Here is a 17,956-nt window from a genome sequence, read left to right on the forward strand (position 1 = left end):
ACAATATAAGCATCAAGGAATAATCAAATTACTTGTTGCAATAAATATAAATGGAAGAGTATTTTATTTTTAAAAAATATAAAAGTTTGTATTTTCAAATACTTTATTGATCTATCGAACGATCGTGGCAACAGATCACACTCGAACAATCGATTCCAATCGAGTAACCAATCAACATCGTTTATCTGCATCCACGTGCTAGAAAATAAGGTTATGTTACGCGTGACGAAGGTAACAAATACATACTGGGTTATTATTTCGGAATTTATTACAATGAATTTTAATCTTTAAATGTTTATAACTGTTTTATGATTGTTAATAATGGCATACCCAAATAAACGGTAAAGCAGTTTGCTAAATTTATTTGATAAAATACTATAATTACATCTATATTACAATTTTTAAAAACTGTAAAAGTACATATTTTAAAACCAATATTGTTCATTTATGAATAAACATTAACAATAATAATCAAACTGGTAACTTTTAATTATCTAAAACCATAAAGGCTTTCAACATTTTTAAATCATGACTCGATATGCAAGAGCTAAAGGTTCAAAAGCTTCAAATGAAAAAATACCCAATGAAGCTACACCATGGCATGTAATGAAACAACAATTAATTGAAAATTTATCAAAAAAACAAGAATCTACTGGAGAAACAAAAACTGTTAAAGAATTGCTGGGTGACACACAAAATACAACTACTACTAATAATGTTGAAAATGCTAATAGTTCATGGGCAGAATTTCCAAACAATTCTGAAATAAAACATAATGTAATGATGCAAAAAGTACAGAAAAAGCAGAAGACTATTAGCAAAGATAACCCTGTAGGAGAAATAAAAAGTAAGGAACACCAAGAAGATGTATATCAATATAATACAAATAACAATAAGAAAAGAAAAAAGGATAAACGCAATACATTGGAAATTAAGGAAAATAATATTGATGCAGTAATCAATATGAATGAATCACAAAATGAAAACAATATACCTTCCAAACGCCAAAAACGCAATACAAAGAAAAGAAATTTGAATGAAAGTGTATCCAAAACCACAGAAAATGATAATAATGATAGTATCGAACCAAAAAATACAAATAATAACAAGAATGGAAATGAAGAAATTAATAAACCACAAAAAAGTTTTAATAAAAACTTTCCAATTAAATCACAGAACTTTAAGAATACTCCAAATAAGTTTGGTATGAAAAAGATTAACAATCAGAAAAGGAAGAGGAAACCACCTAAAATTCGGGATGATAAGGAACACAAAAGAAGAAAACCAGACGTAGCCTCTTCAAAAATAACCATTAATGGTGTGGAATTAGAAATTGTGAAATTTGACGGGTTTCCAGTGAAAAAAGAAGATGCAGATAGACTAAGTGATTTAAAGCAGAAAATGATCATGAAAGGTACATTGTATTAGTAAACTTTTTATAATGGTGTATTAAACATTTTTTAATCATTTTCATCATTTTGTAGGTATTCCACAAAAAGAAATAAATGCAGCAATGAAACTGGAAAGGAGAAAAGCTGAAAAAGCACTAGCTAGAATTAGAAAATGTGTATGTTTTCATTGTCGTAAATCTGGACATAATTTATCTGATTGTCCTGAACTTGGATCAGAACAAGCAGGAACTGGAATCTGTTTTAAATGTGGATCAACAGAACATACTCATTTCGAGTGTAAAGTAGCTAAGCCAATGGAATTCAGATATGCAACTTGTTTTATTTGTCGTGAACAAGGACACATTGCTAAACAATGCCCCGATAATCCTAAAGGAATTTATCCTCAAGGAGGAGCTTGTAAAATTTGTGGAGATGTTACACATTTGAAGAAGGACTGTCCGGATTTGATTAAAGAAAAGGAAGAAAATACCATTACAGTAAATACAATTGCAAATGGTAATTTAGAATCCCTAGGAGGGGACGTAAATAGCATAGACGAAAAAGATAATAAAAAGACTAAAAAAATAGTGAAATTTTAATAAGCACTTAAAATAGAAATAAATACACGTATTTTTATGTATAATGTAAACTTTTTGTATATAATTCAATGCTTGCTATGTAAATGTAAGATTTATTGAAAGGTACATGTGTCCGACATGTATATACATACATTATCTTCATACATATACTTTAACATTATGTAAACCACCATCATGAAAAATCTGATATCAAATAACATATAATAAGATTACAATTTATGTATTATCTATTTACATTATATTGGAATTTTTAAATCAATTAAAACTTTTTACATATTAATTGTACACTGTGATCATGAAATTATTTATTCATTTAAATAAATTTTTCTAAGTTAAAGGAATAAATTATTTATTAAACTCTATGATATCAGATTTTTTTCTCCCTATGTACAGAGGACAAACTATAAAGATATACGTAGATATACAAATATTATCTGTACATAGTAGTAGTTTCTTATACATATATCAGCATCATTTGCAAAATTTGTAATGTTAATTTTAAATTTATATTTCTATATTTAATCTGTTATACAAATGACATGTAACAAATAGAAACATACGATTAATTTTTCATTACCGTAATTTTCTTTTGAGACATCTAAATAAATGCCTCAATTTCTATTCACACAATTTTTATCTTATTATATTATGAATCTGTACAATTTATATACTTAAAATAAACATTATCATTTGAAGTATGAATTTTATGAATATATATGTATTTATATGTGTTTGTACCTATATTACACTTGTTCTTACACTATTCCATATATATAACATATAAACTCTCTATATTTTATATTAATCTGCTACATAAAAGTTATACTTTAATCACCTCTAATGGTAGACAGATATTATTACTACTGCAGTGATGAATAAAGTCAACACATGATGAGAAATATCCATTTATCTGTACCTATCAAATCTTTAATTTATATATTAGACAATTGCATTCTCAATATCTTAATTCACTGTAATGCTCCACCATTAATTATTTAAATAATTCCTCATATTAAATAATATACAATAATTAAATTCAAAGAGACAATTTATTGCAACGCAGAATGAAAAACTTTTATTTTAGAATTGATAGAAGTTGTGCGATATTACATATCGTAAGAAAATGTACGGAAATGTCCTAATATATTTTTTTCAAAAGTATGCTAATTATAAGATGCACAAACATAACGCAATGAAAGAAAATTTCCCAACCTCCTTTTAAAAAATCTGTTAATGTTAGCTATAGACGAAGAACATCGATAAAGAAAAAATCATAAAAATACAACATTATTCAGGAATAACTGGAGTAACTCTTACTTTTACAAATAACGTAAGTTTTTCAAATATCTTTGATAATGATAACGATTATAAACAAATTCAATTTCATCGGAAATTAATGTTTCTTTTTTGTAAACTTTTAAACTAACATATATACACCGAGCTATTCTGAAATTAACCAAGAAAAATCATTTTTTCGATTTAAGATAAATATATTAAATTAACATGCAATATGGAAATCTTAAATAATATAAACCATTATATTAAACGCATTTAATTTTGAGCTCATTAATCACATTGCCTAGCGATAAAAAATTGAGTGTTTTCGCTATTCCATAAAACTCCATCATTATCCAATATTCTATGAATACATGCATTTCTTTTCATTAAAACATCTGAACTTTTATGCTAATCAAGAATTAATTAATTAGAAATTCAAATTTGGATACGAAGTATAGAACATTTAATGTACAGATACTTCTTACTACTTTAGCCTCTTACTTTAATTTCCAATAAAATCTTTTTAAAATGTAATTGACAAATATATAAATATTTTTTGTTATCTTATATATTTGTGTTACAAATTTTCATGTGAAATTTCATTCAACCGTATTATTTCTAAACTTACTCTTATATTCTTGATATATTACATAATAAAATAATAACCAATTTTATATTATTTTTATCAAATTCTCAATGAAAATAAAAATAATTTAGTAATAGACTTTTTAATCACACATAACTGAACACTCACTATGCTATGATAAACATATCTATAATTTCGAAAGTACGTATATGCAATTTACGATTATAAAAGAAGCCTTTTATATATTAATAAAACAAAATAAGAAAACGGTTGAATGTATAATATTTTAATACCTTTCACCATTATCTTTGGTATGTAACACTTATATATAGTTGGTATGACCAATTATCAAATTAAGAAGTACCAATAACTAACATCTTCAATTTTGTGACTTCAGGATAGGTTCGCAAACTTCGAACATTTTGAACATTATATTTTCCCTTAGAATGTACCTGCTAGGTAGCTTCAGCTTTGTGTGCTGATTCTATGATTTCTTTGAGGCAGCGACCAAATTCCTCGATTATAAGTCTTTGTGATGTTTCATCATCAAACATGTTACGTTCTGCTTCATCAGCTTGCGCCATTAAGCACTCACACGTTATTTGTACTACTTTATCAGTCAAAAAATTAAATGGTTGCCTGTAAAATATGTATCACAAGCATGTAATTCGTAATATTTCTATCTTTTCCTTCCTTTTCAATATTTCTTAAACATACCTTGCACCAGTATTTGATGTAGCAGGTGGCCTAAAAGCCATTTCCGATAATTGTAATTTTGTCTTATTTAGCGTAAGTTGTGCAGTTCTCACTTCAGCTGCTTCAGCTAGGTCTTTTAAAGATTTCTTCTCTAAATTCGGTTCTTCTACATTACGGCATCCTATACATTTACAATTAGCAGAACAAGGAATCTTAGCCTAGTAAAATAAAAAAATATTTTAGCGAGAATATTTTATTATTTTTAAAAACATCTATGTTTATGGCTATTTATTATACCTCGTAACATTCACAATAATTCTTTAAACATCCACTTCGTTTACAGTTGCAACCTTTGTTATGTCTACGTATATCATCGCCAGTTTCACGACCTTTGCCAATTTTTGGACGAAAAGCATTTGGATTACGCTCCAAACAGGACTTAATAGCACGTTGTCTTTCTTCTTCATTTCCAAGATTATTAGAACAGTTATTACAGTTGCACATATGACAAAATTCTCCATTCGCAAAGCAGTCACAATATCTGCAGCAAAACATATTTACGACTTATTGCTTTCATTTATTAAAACGCAATTAAAATAATAATGTATTAATGTCAAAATCAAATATTTCTTACATCACAAAACAATCTTCTAATTAAAAACGTAATATAACATCTATTGTGGACTGTCATTTTACAACATAATAAAAAAATGAAAAGCACTACCTGATGTTCAGTTTTTAAAAGTAGAATCATAACAATGATATTATATATTCAAAAATTATGTGAATTAGTTTACAGTCTTATGTTATACTTACAATTTAAGACATTGTGATTTAGTGCAATTGCATGGTTTTCTTGGCCGAATACCATTTGGCTCAACACTGGTATATGATCTTTGAGAGCTTTTACTTTCTATAACAGATCCCACAGATAAAGTCCCTGTTGAAGTCTGCAAATTTTGTGAATTACCTAGTAAACCAGATGTTGCTTGTTGAGATTTCAATTTTACATCATCTGTTGGCTATAAGAGATAAATAATGTTATTCTATGCGTATCACAAATATTCTAATGAAAGAAATATACTAAACCTGTTGCTGAATATATTGGGCTGGTAAAACTACAATATTTCCCACATTCGAATTAGTTGAAAGAACAGCTTGCCCAGATGCTAATTGACTTAAAGCAGATGCTGGGATAGCAACTGCATTTTTTGATTGGTTGGCTACTGTCGCAGTTGCTGGAATTAATAATCTTTGCCCGCTTCCTGTTAATGTAGCCTTAGGTGCAACTGTCCTTAATGGCTGATTGCTAGTATTTAATGGAACTACCTGCATTTTGTTTGGAAAAAAAAACATGATGTATATAAGTAAATTTTCTAGTATCTTTCGATGATTATGATTTATTTTTACAAACCTTAACAATCTGTTGTTGACCTCCTATTTTTTGGCCAACTCCAACAGTTTGTAAAGTTGTTTGTGATTTCGTTTTACCCACAGTAACAACATTTGTAGTACCTGATGATGGAGTACTAACTAATCTTACATATTGCACCTTGAAAAGTATTGTATATTTAAGATATTTAGGCTTTAAATATTAATGCAAAGAAAAATATTGCAAAAATATTGTTTTGATTTTATGAAAAAAATATTACTTGTCTGCCAGGCATTTGTATTTGATGTACTTGATTAGATCCAGTAACAATGTTTTGATTTGCTGGTATTCTAATAACTTGTCCACTTCCAAGGACAGTTCCAGGTTTTAAAGAACTCTATCAAAATATTTTATAATTAGCATAGAGATATTAAAAAAATATTAAAATTATATTAAAAATATGCATCACATACATACAACTAACCTGTCGTATAATCACTTTCTGTGGACTTTGTTGAACAGATGATTTATTAGAAGAGGAAAATGTTGATTGCTGATTTGAAATTGTCGAAGCTTTAACTTGTGTGTTTACTGTAGGAGCAGGTAATATCTTTGTTGGCGATTTAATTGTATTACTTGGAACTATAGTCATTTTAGAGGGTTGAGAACTTGATGATTGCACTAATTTATTTACAATTATTCCCTTTAACAAAAATAAACACGAATTAATTATTTCTGAGAGATCTTACATCTTAATTATTTATTAATTGGAAGATTTTTAATTCTTCCTTTTCATAAAAATATTAAGAAGATAATACTTACTTTTTTCTTTATACTCACTTGTTTCTGTGGTGTTGAGGGCAAAATATGTTGAACTTTGTTAGTGGAAAGTAATCCCATTTGTTGTGCTTGTGCTAATGTTATAGTTTTTGTTGGACTTGTAACATCTTGACTTGACGAACTATTGTTTAAAAATTTTATTGCTTGTGTTTGTTGATTTTCATTTTGAGAACTTGCTATAAGAACTTGTTGACCTGATGGTGCTTGATTTCCAGCTAGTATCATTTTTGTATATACCTAAAATCATGGTAAAAAGGGAAGCTTAATATATGTTTCAATCCTAAATACAGTAAAAATAACGAATATTATATCACGAATAATCTTACATTTCGATTTTGAGAGGTACTCTGTGCAGTACGTTTTATAGCAGACTGAGCTGTTTTTGCATTCTGTACACTTCCTAATGTGATATTTCCTGAATGACTAGTTGCCATTACAGGCTTACTAGGTTGTGCAGATCTTAACTGAACTATATTACCATCAGCAGATTTTGCCGTTATGAGAGTCTGAGCTAATGATTGTAATTGACCAGCTGATGCTGTTGACGGGTGTGAAATTTTTAAGATTTGGCTAGTACCTTGACCACCAGCTGGAGAAACTATCATAATCGACTGACTTTGCGTAACTTGACCAACATTTGACTTTACCTATTAAAATAATTAACAAATAATAATATATAACCAACATAAGTATTATATACTGTGTACCTGTACTGTAGATGCAGGAAGCCTTTGTAACGTTGGTTTTGTTTGAAATACAATATTTTGATTATTTTGATTCGCTGTTGTATAGATAATATGTTCATCTTGAGCTTGTTCAGAAACTTCAGTCATTTCCACATCAGGTACAATCGTTTCAGTCTCAATATTACGTCCAATTATTATATGCTCTTCATCCGTTGTCATAACTTCTTCAGCATTCATGCATTCTAGCTCAGCTTGAATATTTGCAAATGCTTCAAAGTCATTGGATGAATATTGTTCATTATTATGCGATAGACTCAGTGCACTCAAGTCTCCATCACCAAGTGTACGTGAATCAAGAGCTAATGGTTCAACCAATGCTCTAGCATTTTGTCCTTTATTTATAGACATGATTACGTCCCTATACAAAATGTTACTTGTTGCAGAAACTTATATATTTTAAATGAAAATAAGTATACGTATAATGTACTTCATTTAATTTGTATTGATATTATCTTTTTAGATTATTTCTTTTTACATACAATATGTAATGTAGGATTATATACAGATTTGTAACAAACTACATAATCAACTATATAACAACAATTACAATCAAGAAAGCCATATAGACATATAATATATAATTTCTTAAAATTATCATTTTCGTAAAAATCTTAAATATATAATAAAGCCAGGACATTAATTACATAACTAAGTACGGAAACAAAACATACGATACAAAGATTCCTAAGCACAGGTCTATATGCTAGTATAAAATATCAAATTATAAACTATAAACAATTTTAGCAATATTTAATATCATGTCATCATATCACTTATTTATATTTAAAATAACTTTATCTAAGTTAAAAAGGTTTTCCAGATGTCTGTATCTTTCATCATAAACATGTATTTGATGGATACACAGGTTAGAAATTCATAGAATGTAAATCGTTTATATTATAAAGCTCGAAACGTTGTTAGACAATACATAGAAAGAAATATTGCAAACCAACGGAAAAATATAAAACGATTTATGAATTGACTTAAAAACGAAACGAATCGACGACGATTTAAAAATTCAAAAATTCAAATCTTTAAGATGTAGATGTGCCTTTTATAATTACGAAGGGCAGTAGGATTATCTACAAGCACGTCCAACAATATAAAGACCGAGTATAATTCGAATTTTCGAAAATTCGAACAATAAAATTTGAATAATGAAGAAAAATTCGAAGGATAGTCTACTTAGGAACATTAGCGCCATTTATTACTTGAACGCGCCATTTTCCACGAACTGAATTTCTCCAAGTATTTTAATAGTTTTAATGATTTCACAGCAAATCGACATTAATGTACGAAGAAAAATTAAACACTTAATATTTCAAATGGTAATAAAAAAGGAACTTTTCCTAAATATTCACCTTATAATCGCACAAAATTTAACTTAACCTATAAGTTATCATTTCATATCAGGTACATACAGTGCTGGGTGGGGGCGTGCCACGAAACTTATTTTAATTTTAACAAATAATACAAAAATGTCTCTTATATGCTCGTCAAGCATTTAAATTTCACTTAAACTTTTTCCTGAATAAATTAATCGTTCTTATAATACATACCTGGGTGTTCCTTTAATACCTCGAATTTGTTCAAAATCACGCGCCCACCATTGCTGTCCCACAGTGCACTACGCACCGCTGTGTACAAACAGACCCAAAGGTCGTTTAGTATTAAAATTTCAAAGAGAAACGAGAATGACAAGTTCACTGTTACTATAGAGTTATATTTTTTCTTATATGTAATTCAACAAAAGTAAACGTTTTACTTTATCAATCGGATATTACGTCAAAAACAACCAATATTTTCGCGCACTTTGCAAATTTCGATTTCGCCATTTTCACCCTTCCGCGGCTAAAAACACGTCAGCCCTTTAGCGCCCTCTTAGGCCAATAAAAAACCAAGTGTTCCAAAAACTTGAATATTTTGAATGTAAAATATTTCACGAAAAGTTGTATATTGTTATAACTATAATGTTTCTGTCTATAAATTTCTACAAATTTTATTTCTTAAATAAAGGAATGAAAGTCTACCTTTTTATTTATGCAATAACTTAGTTATTAACGTTAATATCAAATGAATTCTGTACTTAAAAAATACACGTATATTCTTATGTTGCGATAGCGAAACACAATACTAATTTGATAGTTAATGACCGTCTAATCAAGTAATGAAATTACTCGAATATTAGAGAGAGCTACTTCTGTATAGTAAAAATGTATGTATTAATGTTACTTATCAACTACTCCTAATGATCAAAAATAGATCTTTAAAATACAAATATATATTGAATTTAAATATCTCTTACGTAGCTTATTTTTATATAATCACTGAAAAAACAGGATAGATAATCAGATAACATTTAAATGCATTCTTTTTGTAAACATATTTTCTGTTTACGATTATAATCTTACTTCCAATATTTATACATGTTTTACTTGAAAAAGAATAAGTATTATAACAATATATCAATTTGGATTTCAAATATAATGGAATCTGGTTCATTGATTTATAATTTTGTCGACTAGGTACGGTGGGACTAATGAGAGATTAAAATTGCAAATGAATAATAAAATTGCATTTCTGTACACATTAGCATACATTAAATTTCATAGAAATTGCAGTTATATCTAAGTACAGATTATACAGGTTTACGACACGTATGAAATAGAATAAAGTAATCAACAAATATCTTTAAAAATTTATGAATTACATTATATAACTGGTCATTTTTCTATCAATATTTTAGTTATCTACAATTTTTAAATTAATATATAACTTAAACACGTGTACTAATTTTGTTTAGATATGAAACTGATGGTATATATTTATTTTAATCGAATACAAAGTAAGAAGCATTATACTAATCCTATTCAAATTAAATACATCAACTTTTTAAATTATAGAACACGAAATGTTAAACCATAATTTATAAGTATAAGCGAGTCCACACTAATTGTATTCTATTCAATCATGAATTATTCATGCAAAGTGTGTTAACTGATCTCAGTAATGTTCTATAAAGCGCCATCTCAAATTATATTACGATGTACATATCTTTGTAATTATTTAATTCTAATAATTTGATAATAACATATATTGTTAAATAAGTAAGAATCGGCAATACATATAAAGTACAAGATATAACAAGTAGTAAGAAAATACGTAACACAAAAACTATTATTACATAATTTATGTTTATATACAAATAAAATTTATATATTTCATTAAAATTATAATATATAAAAATTTTAATTGTTACTTATTGTAATAATTTGCATTCTATTATTATAACATTCAGTGAAATCTATTTCTATTTATTCCCTACTGTACTTCTAGTAGCTTCCGTCCATAGTTCATGATCGCAATAGGCGCAAAAGTCATTTTTGGTTATTCATGTAGAAAAGATGGTGGTGACGGCAGCTTCTGTACGTCAACAGCTCACGAATTTACTGTATTCCGGGGGCTCTCATAAAGATCAAGCGGAGAAGTAAGCTCGTTAAGTAGGATCAAAAGTATGTTTTTGGAATATTCCGTACAAATGGTGATACTTACAGGTATCGAGCGATTTTGGACTCAATACTGTTATCGTCCAGCGAAGAGGCGATGGATGCTTTGAAGATATTCATTGAAGCAAGTATGTTAGATTTTTCTTATAATGTACAGAAATATATCTTTCAATTATCTGATATTATTAATTACTTATAAATATATAACATATATGTATCAAATCGTTACATGTTCATGTCTCTGTATATGCAATAATTTATTAGATTAAACATCATATCCTCATGGTTATTTACATAACTACGTTTTTATATAAATGTCCTTAAATATCAATACAACTTTTTTTTTTCAATTTGTAGATAATTCTAGTTCCAATATGATATTGTTTTCAATGGTTTCTTAGTAACATAATAATGAATGCTCTTTGTCTTGCAGTTGTACATGAATATGTAAGTTTGGTCATCTCAAGACAAGTTTTAACGGATGTCAGTAATCGATTATTACTTTTACCTGATGAAGTGTCAATGGCTATTTCGCATTATACATTAGACAAGGTAAATTTTGTTATAATATATATTAATTGAAATATAATAAGGAGTTGCTTGCTAATGTTTTAGATGCAACCAAGAGTAATCTCATTTGAAGAACAAGTTGCTAGTATAAGACAACACTTGGCTAAAATTTATGAACGTAATCAAAATTGGAGAGAAGCAGCTAATGTTTTAGTTGGGATACCACTAGAAACAGGACAAAAGTAAATAGAAAAATCATTGTTATGTACTATCAGTTCCAGATTGTTAGGTATAATTATTATGTTTACACAGGCACTATACAGTTGACTACAAACTTGAAACTTATCTTAAAATTGCACGATTGTACTTAGAAGACGATGATCCAGTGCAGGCCGAAGCATTCATCAATAGGGCATCTCTTTTACAAGTATATAGTATTCAAATTTACCTAAGTAGTATATATACCTTTAAAAACAAATTTATTTTTTGATTTCTTTAGGCTGAGTCGAAAAATGAACAGTTACAAATATACTATAAAGTTTGTTATGCTAGAGTATTAGATTATAGAAGAAAGTTTATAGAAGCAGCACAAAGATACAATGAATTATCATACAGATCTATTATACATGAAGATGAACGTATGACTGCACTTAGGAATGCATTAATTTGTACAGTATTAGCTTCTGCAGGTAAGTATTTGTTTCATATTCTTTAATTAATTTTTAAAAACAATGTATAAGCTTTGCATTAATATTAGGTCAACAAAGAAGTCGTATGTTAGCTACATTATTTAAAGACGAGCGTTGTCAACAACTTCCCGCTTACTCAATTCTTGAAAAAATGTATTTGGATCGCATTATTCGGCGTTCCGAGTTGCAAGAATTTGAAGCCTTATTACAACCTCATCAGAAAGCAAGTACAATTGATGGATTAGGATCCACTATTCTTGACCGTGCCGTTATAGAACATAACTTATTATCTGCTAGTAAATTATACAATAACATAACTTTCGAAGAATTGGGTGCTTTGTTAGAAATTCCACCAACGAAAGCAGAAAAAATTGCTAGCCAAATGATTACAGAAGGTCGAATGAATGGGTATATCGATCAAATTGATTCCATTGTACATTTTGAAAGTAAGTTTCGAGCAATCAATTATAGTTAATTAATAATTTAGTCTTATGGATTTAATACAAATATTTTCTATCAATAACTTATTTTCTTGTGTAGCACGCGAAACTTTACCAACGTGGGATAAACAAATACAATCACTTTGCTATCAAGTAAACCAAATAATAGAAAAAATTGCTCAAACTGAACCAGAATGGATAGCAAAAGCAATGGAAGATCAGATGGTGCATTAATATAAATTTTTTTAATATTAAATAAACATACACAGAAACCGGAACAGGAACATTAGATAAACATTTGATACATACACAACTAAAAATTTGGAGGCAATAAAGATTGTTATAATTCTACAGTAATGCTTATGCATTGCGAGTAATGTAAAATATAACATACTCGTTAATTTTTGTTAATACGCATAAATTCAATTTTTATATGATCAATAAATAAATTTTGATTTTTCATAATACAAATAAATATACCAAAATTTATGAAATATTTAACAATTGGTTTTTGCCATTATAGCTATTTTATTATTTACGAAAACTTAACATTGAAATAAGTATAAAATACGGAAAAATTTTTATTGATTAAGCACACTTAAAAAATCATTTGTTTAATATTCATCTATGACTGTTATGAACTTCACGCAAGCATATTCCAGTAAAGGGAATATTGTAATTATCTCATGTAAATAAAGCATTCACACTGCACATAAAATAAAATTTTCTTTATTTTATGAACTAATCGAAGCTTGATCCAGATTTGGCTGAATATTTAACAACTGTTGGTGTATGGGAGAATAAAATTGTATGAGTACAAACCTCTTATGCATTATAAGTGCTACATAAGACAAGACTGTGGAATTATTTATAACTAAAAGTATTTATTACTATGTACTATTTAAAAAATGTGAAATCTTTATATAAGATGCCAGACTAAATTATTGGAATCTTCGTAACCGAACATGTATTTCTCAATTTGTTTCAATTCTAAAATAATCACGCTGGCAGTATTGTTTTATATTGATTATACAGATAGGAATGAATGTTATCTCATTCTGCAAATGAAAAGTAACTGTACTTGATATTTGACATCATTTAATCTCAAGTCCCTGTACGTAGCTATTTATTTAATATAATATTAAGTGCAGGTATTTTTACAATAAATTCGGTCATTAATATTATTTGTGTAGCTACAAAAATGTATGTGCAGCATCATACTGTGTTATTTTGAAATCAATCACTGAATTTATAGTTACTTTGTAACTTGGTAACATTTAATACTGAGTTGAAAAATATATTTCCAGAAATGTTTAAACACATTTAATTTTATACGTATTTAATTTTATACGTATTTGCAATCAACATTACTCCATGAGTATATTTTTTATAATTAAGTTCAGAGTAATTAACATTTGATTTCAGTAGACTGCATGTTCATCAGGAACTGGTAAAAGGCTGCACCATATTAAATATGAGAGAATTATAGAGGAAAAAATAGAACACTTCTATTTCGGTTAAGAATTTGTAAACCGTATTGTTCATGATAAGATATTGTTACCATACCATGTTTATACGTATTATATGTGGCATCTATTTTGGGATAAACCTATCTATATGTTATAGGCAATACTTTGAAGCATGTACTGTGATACTGTCTTTATGACACAAAGGCCATGAAAAGACCTTTTGAGTGAATCTAATCCATTCGTGTCTGATTCATATTTAAGCTTGTAAGTCTAATGCAAGACCAATCTTGTGACCACCAGAGCCAAAGTTCTTTCCATCAATATTTGTAGAAAGTGTCAGAGTTACACCTAAATATGTTAAAGAATATGTAAGTCAAATATTGAAGTACTTTTTATAAATAAAATGTATACAATAAATAATCAACATAATCAGTAAAGTATAATGATTTAATGGATATATTATGACAACTGATGAGAAATGTAAAATCAAATATAGTATTGTTACTCTACCAAAAGTCTCTTCCTTAGAGTAACATTTTGCACAAATTAAACATCACTTACCATCACGTAACTTTTGTTGATATCCTAGACCAATTTGAAGATTAGAATTAACTTTAGCTCTGATAGATGCATCTGGGTCAAGATTATATTTTGTAGCAATTCCAAATTGTGTCACATTGTTGCTTGAATTCCACTCCAGATTAATTGCGCCTTCTAGTTCTGGTTTCACTTTGTGATAAATGAGGCCACTAAAGTCACAGCCATTGTTCCTAAAAAAAACCAGAATATTAAAAAATGAAGAAAATTTTATCAAATTATTTTTTGTCATGAATATTTATAACGATTATACATACACTGCTGCGTGAAGAGTAAAGTCAGATGCGGTATATCCAAGTGCAAAGTTATTCTTTGTAAGCTTATTTCTTTGTGTATCAAAACAAGCTTGATATCCAGCCAACCAACCTACAATTTCATCGTAGTATTTTATAACCTAGTAAATTTAATCTATTCTGTTTTACTATAACACAATCTTACATCATTTTTTCTGGAATAACAGGATACTGGAAATGTAAAGGGGAAGGACTTGAATGGAATTACAAGAAATCACATAAGGACAACAATATAATAACTATTAGATATCTGAACAATATTTAACTTTTCAAGTTCAATACTAAAAAAAGAAATGATACAATATTACATAATAATAAAAATAATATAAATATATGCCATAAACTAAAAGTATATACATGTTATCTTTTCCTTACCTTGGTATCCTACAACAGTTGATGCATTTACCAAAGGACCAGCAGAAAGACTAAGATCAAAATCAGCATTGGCTGATACATTCTCATGTTTGTAAGATGTCTTCAGTTTTCCAGTCTTGGTCCTACAACACAAAACAATCATATATTTTTCAAAACTATTTATTTTAGGTACTTGCAAAGCAGGGATAAGTAAGCTATAAGGTACAGATAAAATTAAATGATATAATATTTTACCCTGTTTGTGGAGAGAAAGTACAGCCATAGCCAAGGGTAAGACCTTTGAGCAATTTGTCGGCAAAAGTAACATCAGTAGCAAGTGTATTATCAGTATTCCACTTTTCACTAAATTTCAATCCATAGTCGTCAATATTATATTTGGTTTCTAAAGTACCAAATACTTTTCCACTATCTTGATTAGATACCCCACCACTAGAGAATTCTACACCAGACTTAGTTTTTGTTTTTACATCCAACTTAATTAGACCAAAATGATATCCACTGGAAAATAAGTCACGAGCACTTTTGCCTAAATCACTATATGATGGTGGGGCCATGATCTATGCAAAAACATTGAAGAGGTACATGACATTATTTGCCAATTAACAATAACATAAATTTATATAATGTATGCATATAAAATACAAATATTTACTTTATTTAAAGAAAAGTGTAAGTAAGACATTTTCATTCATAAATGAAACAAAATATTGAATTTTAAAAATACATTTTTCTAAATTATACTTTTAAATATGCTTAGCATTAAAGCGCTAAAATAACAATAATCTCTAATCTGAATGATAATTAATCGAAAAGTTCAAGTTATTATCTCACAATCAATAAATGATATGTCAGTCATAATTAACTTATAAGTATATTTTTCAATTACAAAATAAATAAAAAATGAGATTTAGTTAATGAAAAATTGTCAGCTACATGTAGCGTAAGAGTTGCAATTTTCTTTGGAAATTATTTAATGCATTTCGTAATATTTAATACATATGCGAGAAAAATGAATATCAAATTAACTATGTATATACTTTCTGACAGAAATTTTATTGTAAAGAATGAATTACGGGGCTAGTAATGCCAATATTAAGAAAAACGAAAAAAGAAAATATACTAAGTAACAATATGCAATTAATTTAACAATAATACAGAGGAAAAATGGAGTGATATTGACCTATCTTGGTATTACATAAGGTGTAAACCAGCGATTTCTAATTCTCAAAATTGAATTGAATTTTACATTATCACACCCGAAAATATCCTTGTTTAATGAAAAAAACGTTATTGGTTAAATCACAAAGGAAAGACAAAGCGTTTAAATTCATATGGATTGACAAAATTGATAGAAATAGTTTTTAACACTGCCAAACGACAGTCCAGCGACATGACTAGCAACTCATGCCGGCTTTACAAATATTTAATTTTTCTTACAAATTCTCACGCAATCTGTGTGTATGAATAAGGAATCTAATTTAGATCTAGGACGTATAAATAATGGTATTCGTCGGTACTTACTTATGTTCTATGTTATAAGACGCAAGTGCAGAAAACTACAAGACTTCGTCTCGCTGTCCCTTAATTGCGTACGTGAGACGATATGCGAATCGGGAGAGGAAGACGGAACCTTCGCGCAACTGTGCTTGCGCATGCGCAGAATAACTTCCAAATAAGCTAGACACTATTTTTATGTGAAAATTTTAATAAAATACATGGAATAAAATTAATTTATACAAATAGGAGAATGTTCCTCTTTTATTAAATAAAATACATTCGGCAGTTTAATCTTTATATTGATTTACTTTCTAGATATTATGTAACCTTGAAGATCACCCTCATAGGCGTGGATTTTACACACATCCTGATCACCCGGTACTGCTTATTGAGCGTTGAGTAAATGATAAAGATATATAAAGGAAAAAGTATTGTCGAATAGTATACTAAACACATATTTAATTCACACTACTATCAAGTATACCCTTATTACTAAAAATCATATACGTCTTTCTAATTGACTATGTTAATCTTAAATGCACTGTATAAATGGTATTTATATATTATGCAAATAAACAACATATATCAAACTCTTTAGTTATAGTAGGATATTATATTTCAAAATTTAAAAAGTTTGGATTAATGTACTGAAAAAAGGAAAAATTTTTGAAATTTCTCCAATTATAACTTCCTTTTCTTCCTACTAAATGAACTTTTTTTTTGCTGAAAATCTGGAATTCCAATGGGCAATTTTCAGTAGGAAGCAACCTCAATCGCGTTAATTGCACACGCAAAGAAACTGTTGATCAATCTTGTAAGAAAATTAGATTATAACTAGTTGTCAATATACAGCAAAAAAAATACAAAAAAGGAACAAGGGCGCGAAGTTAATAGAACTTCTTTCAAACTTCAATGTATAAAGGTAATTGTATACTAAAATAGTTGGCCAAAACTATCTATTATTCCTAAATTTTCATAAAAATGTTGTCTATCCCATTCAAAAAGTTGCTCATCTCTAATCTTCTGTCACATGAAAAAGGTACTGAAGATACAGTGAAGAAAATAGCGAAAT

General features: G+C 28.2%; 4 protein-coding genes across 6 annotated transcripts; 2 read left to right on the forward strand and 2 right to left on the reverse strand.

Moving 5' to 3' along the window:
- The first annotated feature begins 174 nt into the window (after positions 1 to 174).
- LOC100652207 (uncharacterized protein DDB_G0288805-like) lies at positions 175 to 2,563 on the forward strand. The gene is made up of 2 exons (XM_003399805.4): positions 175 to 1,414; positions 1,485 to 2,563. Exons 1-2 carry the CDS (start codon positions 529 to 531, stop codon positions 1,988 to 1,990), a joined length of 1,392 nt encoding a protein of 463 aa, XP_003399853.1. The 5' UTR covers positions 175 to 528; the 3' UTR covers positions 1,991 to 2,563.
- LOC100651537 (protein lin-54 homolog) lies at positions 2,063 to 9,374 on the reverse strand. Of its 3 annotated transcripts, none has more exons than XM_012315102.3 (12): positions 9,068 to 9,374; positions 7,470 to 7,866; positions 7,089 to 7,409; positions 6,763 to 6,999; positions 6,407 to 6,625; positions 6,203 to 6,319; positions 5,965 to 6,102; positions 5,640 to 5,879; positions 5,367 to 5,572; positions 4,848 to 5,091; positions 4,572 to 4,768; positions 2,063 to 4,493 (listed from the first exon to the last, which is right to left on the reverse strand). In XM_012315102.3, the coding sequence occupies exons 2-12, from the start codon at positions 7,854 to 7,856 to the stop codon at positions 4,310 to 4,312; spliced, it is 2,490 nt and encodes an 829-aa protein (XP_012170492.1). In that variant the 5' UTR covers positions 7,857 to 7,866; positions 9,068 to 9,374; the 3' UTR covers positions 2,063 to 4,309. The 3 variants fall into 3 exon arrangements, with proteins under 3 accessions (XP_012170492.1, XP_012170491.1, XP_020721691.1); XM_012315101.3 differs by having other exon boundaries at positions 6,745 to 6,999; XM_020866032.2 differs by lacking the exon at positions 9,068 to 9,374 and adding an exon at positions 8,870 to 8,985 and having other exon boundaries at positions 6,745 to 6,999.
- Positions 9,375 to 10,835: 1,461 nt separating this feature from the next.
- LOC100651849 (COP9 signalosome complex subunit 4) lies at positions 10,836 to 15,364 on the forward strand. The gene is made up of 9 exons (XM_012315097.3): positions 10,836 to 10,995; positions 11,063 to 11,142; positions 11,448 to 11,566; positions 11,630 to 11,766; positions 11,837 to 11,951; positions 12,024 to 12,213; positions 12,282 to 12,659; positions 12,754 to 12,878; positions 15,180 to 15,364. The coding sequence occupies exons 1-9, from the start codon at positions 10,913 to 10,915 to the stop codon at positions 15,246 to 15,248; spliced, it is 1,296 nt and encodes a 431-aa protein (XP_012170487.3). The 5' UTR covers positions 10,836 to 10,912; the 3' UTR covers positions 15,249 to 15,364.
- LOC100651968 (voltage-dependent anion-selective channel) lies at positions 13,367 to 17,065 on the reverse strand. Its single transcript, XM_012315099.3, has 6 exons — positions 16,909 to 17,065; positions 15,622 to 15,944; positions 15,388 to 15,509; positions 14,977 to 15,085; positions 14,684 to 14,892; positions 13,367 to 14,470 (listed from the first exon to the last, which is right to left on the reverse strand). The coding sequence occupies exons 2-6, from the start codon at positions 15,939 to 15,941 to the stop codon at positions 14,379 to 14,381; spliced, it is 852 nt and encodes a 283-aa protein (XP_012170489.1). The 5' UTR covers positions 15,942 to 15,944; positions 16,909 to 17,065; the 3' UTR covers positions 13,367 to 14,378.
- Positions 17,066 to 17,956: the final 891 nt, after the last annotated feature.

The sequence above is a fragment of the Bombus terrestris genome, chromosome 12 (genome assembly GCF_910591885.1).
Source record: "Bombus terrestris chromosome 12, iyBomTerr1.2, whole genome shotgun sequence".
Classification (NCBI taxonomy): Eukaryota; Metazoa; Arthropoda; class Insecta; order Hymenoptera; family Apidae; genus Bombus; species Bombus terrestris.

Coding starts and splice junctions, on each gene's coding strand:
- LOC100652207 (XM_003399805.4), top strand. CDS start 529: ATGACTCGATATGCAAGAGCTAAAGGTTCAAAAGCTTCAAATGAAAAA. Junction 1,415..1,484: donor GCAGAAAATGATCATGAAAG/GTACATTGTATT, acceptor ATCATTTTGTAG/GTATTCCACAAAAAGAAATA.
- LOC100651537 (XM_012315101.3), bottom strand. CDS start 7,856: ATGTCTATAAATAAAGGACAAAATGCTAGAGCATTGGTTGAACCATTA. Junction 7,000..7,088: donor GTACCTCTCAAAATCGAAAT/GTAAGATTATTC, acceptor CCATGATTTTAG/GTATATACAAAAATGATACT. Junction 5,092..5,366: donor AAATCACAATGTCTTAAATT/GTAAGTATAACA, acceptor GTTTTGCTGCAG/ATATTGTGACTGCTTTGCGA.
- LOC100651849 (XM_012315097.3), top strand. CDS start 10,913: ATGGTGGTGACGGCAGCTTCTGTACGTCAACAGCTCACGAATTTACTG. Junction 11,767..11,836: donor CCACTAGAAACAGGACAAAA/GTAAATAGAAAA, acceptor ATGTTTACACAG/GCACTATACAGTTGACTACA. Junction 12,214..12,281: donor TACAGTATTAGCTTCTGCAG/GTAAGTATTTGT, acceptor CATTAATATTAG/GTCAACAAAGAAGTCGTATG.
- LOC100651968 (XM_012315099.3), bottom strand. CDS start 15,941: ATGGCCCCACCATCATATAGTGATTTAGGCAAAAGTGCTCGTGACTTA. Junction 15,510..15,621: donor ACTTTCTCTCCACAAACAGG/GTAAAATATTAT, acceptor TTTGTGTTGTAG/GACCAAGACTGGAAAACTGA. Junction 14,893..14,976: donor TTTACTCTTCACGCAGCAGT/GTATGTATAATC, acceptor GGTTTTTTTTAG/GAACAATGGCTGTGACTTTA.